We start from the raw sequence: 8,029 nt of genomic DNA, 5'->3' as shown, positions 1-8,029 counted from the left end.
CCCCCCCCCCCCAAACACACACCTGCACTGCCATCAGGCTCTGTGTCTTCCTTGGTCAGCTGTCTCTCCCACTCACTCTCTGTTTTTAGTTTTATTCATTTCAAATGGGCCAGATCCGGCCCGTAGGCCGTAGTTTGCCCACGGCTGGCCTAGAAGCTTCTCCACAGTCCTCACACTTCTGACCTTCCCTTTCCCCACCCTCTTGCTCCCTCTCTGCTCAGATATGAGAATACAGACCAGAAGCTATCAGAACAACTTCCTTAACCTCTCCACCCCTGAGCCCCACTCCAACTGCATCTGCCTCCCCTGCTGAGGTGGGAGGGCTTTCTCCCTGTCAAAGTGACCCCCTTGAACTCCCACCCCCCACTTCAGAGACTCTGCTCTCCGTCCTCTTTCTCCACTTCTCTCCTGGTGCGTTCCTGTTGCACATACAAGTGCCACTTTCTCCCGTTTATAAAAGGGGAAACATCTATGAATCTGTTTCTATGTTGTTTGTTAGCTCATTTTGTGTATTAAATCCCACACGTGAGTGAAATCATGTGGTACTTGTCTTTCTCTGACTGGCTTATGTCACTTGGCATAATGCTCTCCAGGTCTATCCATGCTGTCGCAAAGGTAAGATTTCCTTCTTTATGGCCGAGTGGTATTCCATTGTGTACATGTGGCATAGCTCTCTTATCCGCTCATTTTACTATGGACACATAGGTGCTTCCAAATCTTGGCTATTGTAAATAACATAGGGGTGCGCATAGACACAGACAAAAGTATGGCGAATGCCTGAGGGAAAGGGGGTGAGGGAGGCAGAAGAGGGTAAAGGGGGGATTAATGCTGGTGGAAGGAGACTTGACTTGGGGTGGTGAACACACAGTACGATCTACAGATGATGTATTATAGAATTGTACCCCTGAAACCTATGTGATTTTACTAACCAATGTCACCCCGATAAATCCAACTTAAACGTTTTAAAAAATAAAAATAAAAAGGGGAAAATAAATAAAAGCTTCTCTTGATCCCACACCTCGTTCCAGCTGCGGGTCTGTTTCTCTTTTTTCCCTTGACGCCAAGCATTCCGCCCTGTCACCCGGTTCCTCGCCCCCCAGCTGGACCTGCCCCTTGGGTCGGGGTTTGCCTTCACTGCCCGAGACACCCAGACACTCTTCAACCCCCCGGAGCTTCACCTTTCAGAGCGTCTGACTCTGTGATTGGCCCACCAGCCCTGAATCCCACTTGGCTTTGTCCCTGCCTCCCTGGTCACTCATCCTTAGTCACCAGCCCTACCCGGGCACCTCCTTTCTCCACAGGCTCACTGGCGGATCCCACTACCCCCTCGATTCCGTTACTGTCTCTTATGTTGGTGGCCCTACTTCTGTCTCCCAGACCCAGCGCCAACTCCCCCAGGCTCCTCCAACCCCACGTGTCCATCCACTGCAACACGCTGTCCTCCTCAAACCGGTCCCACTTGTGCCTCCATCTCATCACGTGGTACCTACATCCGCCTGGTTGTTTGAAACCAGAAAGCCGGGCACACATCCTGCAGCTCCCTTTCCCTCCCACCACATGCAGCCCCTCAATTCTCACGAAGCTGCCTCCTAACTCTCTCGGAAAGGACCCGCTTCTCTCGATGCCCACTGCCAACAGCCTGGTCCAAGCCGCCATCATCTCTCGCTGGACGCCAGCCACAGCCTCCTGATGGCTGCTTCTCCCCCAGAGCTCCAACCCAGCCTCGCCATGCAGCCGTGGGGACCGTTCAAAATCAGCATCTGTGGTCCTGCTTTGCTCAACCCTTCCTTCTGATGACAATGACCCTCTGCGTTGGCTCCCAAGTTTGCACCTGACCCACCTCATCTTGCTCCACTCTCTGCTCCAGCTGCAGACTTTGCTCAGCTCTTGAACATGCTATGTGCTGCCTTAACCCCAGGTGACCTCAGCCCATGTGTCCCATCGCCCACTGTGTGCCCAGCCAACTCTAACCCTTCCTTTAGGTCCCAGAAAATGCCACTTCCCTCAAGGCTCTGTTGGGGCTCCTCTACTATCTCCTCCCACATCCAGCTCAGTTGGTCCTACCCTAACACTCCTCATCCTTCATTTTCTATTCCCTGTTTCATTGTTGTGTTCACTGCTTCACCCTGAGCTCAGAGATGTCTGTCTCATTCATGGCTCTAACCCCAGCACCTAGCCCAGGGTGAGGGCGTCAGCGCTGAATAAGGATTTGTTAATTAATGGCCTAACTACACCCTCCTGTCCTGCCCTTTAGCCCCTCCCCTCACTGACCTCTGACATCTGTGGGAAGAGGCTGATGGCCAGAGGCAGGGCCAGGCCGAAGGCTGCCAGGCACACGAGGCTTTGCACAGGGAGGAGCAGCCGGGGACGCGCCTGCAGGAGAGCCGTCCTGTGGGGAGAGGAGGAGGCCAGCTGTGAGAGCTGAGATGGGGTGAGCAGCCCTGGGTCACCACACTGGGTCCCATCAGAATGCAGGACCAGGGCAGCATGGTTCCAGGCCAGTGCCAGCCCGTGACTAAATGGTTGCGGTGGAACTCTGCCTTTGCATCTTCCTCAAGCAGCACCCTGCCCTGAATGACATTGCTGGTTGAACTCTCACCCATAAATCATATATGAGCACTTGTGGGGGCCCTTCCCACACCCCACCGTGTGTCCAGCCCTGTGCAAACATGTGGGGGACACGACAGAGGAGGCTGTCACCTCTGGGCCTGGAGAGACACACAGGAGGGTAAGATCACCTTTGAAGCTAGCACATGATGAAATAGCAAACAAACCAGAGTAGGTGCCAAGTGCAGGGGAAGAGTCAGACCACACATACACGGGCACATACATGTGCACACATACACACACACACATATAACTTCACTGTGTTGTCCATCAGAGCCTTTTACACACACATATACACATATACACACATGCACACATGTATCTTCACCGTGTTGTCCATCAGAGCCTTATACACCCACACATGTATACACACTCACACACGTGCACACATGCACTCACACATACCCATATATACGCATACACATGTACATACACACATATATACACACAGCTGGGAGGGGATGGCCCCCTTCTGTGTGTGGGAACAGAACATACCCCACTGACTATTTCATCAGCTTCAATCCAAGAGCCACAGAGAGGGGCAGTGACTTGCCCAAGGCCAAGGCTAGATCTGCTGGAGGCCAGCTGGCTGCTGCCTGGACTCCTGACTCCCTGCAAGTGCTGCCCCCCCGTGCTGCTCCTGGCTCCCGCCTTCAGGACCCAAGTTTCATCGCCAGCACGTCACAGCTGACACCCACTCTCCAGGACAAGCTTCGAAGATGGGATTCCCGGGCAGGAGAGGGGTATGAAAAACCTCCCTCCAGGCCCGGGGACCCCCACATCCATGACAAAAAGGGCTGTCCAGACAGATTGGGGGCATACCAACTGGCAGACATTCCTTCGCTGTGTTGTCCACTGTAATGTATGGTGAAGACCCTGAGCCTCTGCTTGGGGAGGTCTAGGGTAGGGTGCGCCAGCAGGGTGGATGACTGGACCATTTGCCAGGGGATGCTGGGTGGGCTAAGTCTGACCTCAGTCACTGTGTCAGCTTCCACAGGCCTGTGACCGGCTCCTGGTATGAAGACGATGTAACCCGGGCTCTTGCCAGAGCAGGACTGCCTGTGGCCACTGGCAGGTGAGAGGCCCTCCTGGGGGCAGGGCCTCGGTGGGGGGCGGGTAAACCCCACACCACCTTCACCTGTTGGGACAAGAATCCCAGGAGCACTTGGCCTGGGGCAGACAGCTACTAGGGAGCAGCAGTTCTCAAACTTGGTGTCTAGGCAGCTGGTTGAAAATGCAGACACCCAAGGGTCCCTTCCCCATGAAATCCTGATTCACTTGGTACAACACCTGGGAACCTGCATTTCAAACAACCTTCATGAGTCTAAAAGAGGGGATCGGTCCCAGTCATTTCTGAGAAACCCTGGTCCAGGATGCTCCTGCTAGGGAACCAGTAAGATCCAGGTACTTGTTAATTCTATGCAAGTGAAAGGCCTGGACAGAGTCAGTGCTGAGTAATTGTGCGTTGTTATTGCCCTCGTCTGTGCAGGAAAGAGGGGGGATCCTCCAGCCCTTCCCACCAGCCCAGACCTCAAGATCTGTCCAGCTGTTGAATTAAGCCCGAATTGAGTTGCTGGAGCGGGAGTTTCCACAGCATCAAGAGTTGCAGGACAAAAGTGTCTGAATCAAACTCAAGCCCATCTGACCTCCCCCATGGCCTCGGTCCAGTGGCCCCATGCTCTCCCTCTCCTCCACGCAAGCCTCCCACCGGCCATGGACTCGGATCAGGCCTCCTGGGCTTCCACGGGAGTCATGGAGGGGCCAGGAGAAAGGCTGAGATGGGCCCTGAGACCTTTTTAATGAGGATCAATCTCTCCAGCAGGACAAGGGGGTGGGATACAGGGCTCACCCTCCGGACTTGCACACAGACCTGGAGCCCGGCTCTGCGAGGCTTTGGAAGGCAGGCAGGACCTCATCCCCAGGGGTCGCTGAGGGCAAGGAAGGTGCCAGGGAGAAAGCAGGTGGCAGGTAAGGGGCAGGCCATGAACTCATCCTTGGGAACTCCAGAAGGCCCCCCTTCTATGTGGGGCCGTGACGCTGGCTTCTCTCTCAGGGTGGCTGGCTGAAGTCCCCACGGGGAAGGGGACTCAGGGACTCCAAGAAGGAGGCAGGCCTGAGACTGCAGCCAAGCGGGAGCCTCCGTAGCAGTCCCAGCCCAGCCCAGGCACTAGACTAGAGTGAACACAGCAGGACAGGGGGAGGGGAGAGAGGTGGGAAATGGCAGGGAGGGGTGGGAAAGGCAGCTGGGGGAATTAGAATATGCAGATGGAGAGATGTGCGACTGACTGGGACAAAGGAAAGACCCGGATCCCAAGGAATGAAGGAGGCAGGAGCGGCCCCAGGAACCACCGTGGAGGGTGTGAGCTGAAGCCCAGACCCAGCTGAAACCCAGGCTGGGGTGAGGGGTGAACTCCAGGGGCGGGGTGGGGGGCTGGGGGCGGAGAGCCCCGCACTTGCCTGGGAGTTAGGGAGACTGTGAGGCAGGGGCCCATCTCCCAATCCCCCAGCCTGGGTCCTAAAACCAGCCTCCTCCTCAGCAGCGAGGCTGTGCCAGTGAGAGGATGTGTGCTGGGGGGCGGGCACCCTCAGAGGGAGGCCCGCGCTGTGGGCTGGGAGCTGGGGCTCCTCTGCTTCTGACTTCAGACACCTTTCCTTTTCTCAGAGCCAGGGACACCTGCACGTCCTGGGGCCCACTCCCTCCTGCAGGAAACCCAAGACTTCACGCAGGTCAGAGGGTTCCTCGCAGAGAGGAGAGACTGAGGCCACAGGCGAAGGGAGCTGGGCCCCAGCCCCACACACAACCAACAGCTCCTATCCCCACTGCTGTGCATTCCTCAGCACTTGGAGCAGTTCGAGTTTGCGCTCCATTAATTTGCAAGCAGGCTGCTCGGTAAGTGTTCTTTTGTCTTTTTCCTCTGGCTCCCTCACTGAGGGTGGGGCCACCTCCCCACCCCCTCCTCAGCAGGGCCCTGCCACTAGCACCCCGCATGGGAAGGCCATGGGGTGCTCAGTGGGGCCCCTGCAAGGAGCCAAGGGCCTGCCGGATGCCAGGCCCCAGGGGACAAAATGGAGAAGCTGGCAGAGTGAGCATCCTCCAGGTGGGAAACTTGAGGCTGAGGGAGTCTCTTGAACCAAACCGGCCCAATAGTGGCAGAGCAAGAACCCAGAGTTCGTTTTCCTACCAGGAGTCTCAGCAGGTGCTGCTACACTGGCCCTCCCACCGCCCAGTCTTGCAGTGCCCCCATGTCTGTGAATTAGTAAGTCTTTGAGGGCACAAACTGGGTCTTCTTCGTTTTGATATTCCTGGGGGGACCCGGGCTGGACTCTTCCTTCTCCCCAGAGACTGTCCAAGAGGCCTCAGGGAAGGACCAGCCAAGTACAAAGCCAACCTGTCTCTACGAGCCCAAGGGGCTTCTTTGGACCTTGAGCTGAGCCAGACTCATGGCAGCCAGGCTCTGAGCAGATCCCAGGCCAGGGAAGTTCAGAACTAGAACCATCCCACCCACCTTCGTGCCTCTCAAAGCCGAGTTTAAGCTCCCAAACAAATGGGACACTAAGGGTCACTGCACTTTCTGGAAACTCAACTCAGATGCCAACCAGGAAGGCCTCACAGACCACATCTCCCCCCAGGAAACTCCAGGCTCAGGACTTGGTCATCTAGAAGACAGAAGCCCTCCTTCCCACTTTCTCTGTGGTGTCTTGTGTACTGCAGTGGCTGCTATTTGGGGACAGCCTCAGTTCACAAGGCAGCTCGTATACAAGGCTCGGGGGCACAGAAGCAATTGCCTTCCCAGGATCTGTTTAGTTTTGCAACTTACATGCGAGATTAATTGTCTTATATCCCTGGGCTCAATTTACCGTGCCCTGACCAGGTGCTCCACCCTCACACCTGGCAGCAGGGGAGGAGAGGGGAGGTGTAAGGTTGGAGCACACTTTGCTTCTGTTGGGCCGGACTCCTTGCTGTCTACGCAACAGGCCCACGTGTGGCCCAGAAAGCCCTCCCTCCTGCCAAAGTCCCATTTTGCTCTCAAAGTCAACTGCAGCCCCTCTCCTGTGGACCAGCCTTCCTTGCTGCCGGGCCCATAGTGCTCCCTCCCCTCAAGGTCACCTTGATCCTGTTCACACATTGCCCCTTCCCACCTGCAGCTGACTTGTGTGCGGGTCCACCCATCTCCCATATCATGATACAGGCTTTCTGAGGTCAGGCCCCCAAATCTGCTCTTCCCCAGTCTCCATGCAGGGCAGGACCCAAAGACATACTGGTTATGTGAGGTGATCTGAAGAACCAAGAGGCAGCCAGAGTGGCAGGAAGAGCACACTCCTGCCTCTGCCATTTCCTAGGGTACAACTGTAAGCAGGTGATAAACCCTTCGCCTTCCTTTCCTCAAGGAATATGGTAAAACCAGATACCATATTTACCTCATTGCACTGTTGTGAAGGCTAAATGATTCACTTCATTTCATTCATTCATTCACTCATTCATTCATTCATTCAACAACACGGAGCATCTACTATGTGCTGGGAACTGTGCTAGATGCTTTGCAGGGCAGTAAATAAAAGGGATTTACTTGTCTTTGTGAAGATTACATTCTAGTGAAGCGGACAGATAATAGACAAGCAGATAAAGAATCTCAGAAATTGCTAAGTACTGTGAATAAAAATAAGGCAATGTGACGGGAGTGGGGTGTCTGTTAGCTCCATGGGTCGGTCAGGGAGGGCCTCTTTGGGGTGGGATTTGGGCAGAGGCCTGGCTGAGAGGACTGGGAAGCAGTCAAGTGCTTGATGAATATTAGCTGTTATTATCATTCAGTGTTGTGGGAATAAGGTCTCCATGCTGAGGAGAACATCCTGCCCCAGAACCCCAGAGGGGGTGCCCCCAACCCTTCCCTTATCTTATGCCACCCCTAGGCCCAACTGAGCTCACCCCCAGGAGGGAGACAGCTGTCACCTCTGTATTATTTGCACCCCAGGGGTCTGCACCTCCAGGCTTTTATTCATCTTGTTCCCCCCACCTAGGCCCTTCCCCACTCCTTTCCTCCTGGATTCACCCTAATCCTGCCCAGACCACGTGAAGATGGGCCCTGGCCCCTCCCCCCTCCCTGCTCAGCTCCTTCTCCTTCCGGCAGCACTTCAGTCCTCACGACTCAATTTCACACCCATTAATTAATACAACCACTCTACCACTGTTTTGTTATTGTGTTCCCTCATTTCTTTCCAGTCATGGCAAGCCCGTGTTCTCAGAGCATCCCTCTGAGGGAGGCAGGAAGGTTGGGACTGTCCGTGTTTTAGAAATGGAGAAACTGAGACTCCGCGGCAGTGTCTGCCTCATGGTGGATGCCTGGAAGGGGTGGTGCTGGCTCCATATTTAGTCCTCACACTCTTCACAACTGGTCCTGCCCTGTGCAGCAACAGCATGTACACA

At 55.2% G+C, this 8,029-nt stretch overlaps 1 protein-coding gene across 1 annotated transcript in view; it reads right to left on the bottom strand.

The window, feature by feature from the left end:
- The window catches only part of SFXN5 (sideroflexin 5), a 113,480-nt gene that overhangs the window by 15,707 nt on the left and 89,744 nt on the right, over positions 1 to 8,029 (bottom strand). The window contains exon 12 of the mRNA XM_015571491.1: positions 2,272 to 2,389. Within this exon, the coding sequence (XP_015426977.1) occupies positions 2,272 to 2,389 (118 nt within the window). The remainder of the gene's footprint in view (positions 1 to 2,271; positions 2,390 to 8,029) is intronic.

The sequence above is a fragment of the Myotis davidii genome, unplaced genomic scaffold, assembly GCF_000327345.1.
Source record: "Myotis davidii unplaced genomic scaffold, ASM32734v1 scaffold247, whole genome shotgun sequence".
Taxonomy (NCBI): Eukaryota; Metazoa; Chordata; class Mammalia; order Chiroptera; family Vespertilionidae; genus Myotis; species Myotis davidii.
Note: the sequence above shows the minus strand (reverse complement) of the source record. Positions and strands in the feature narration are given on the sequence as shown.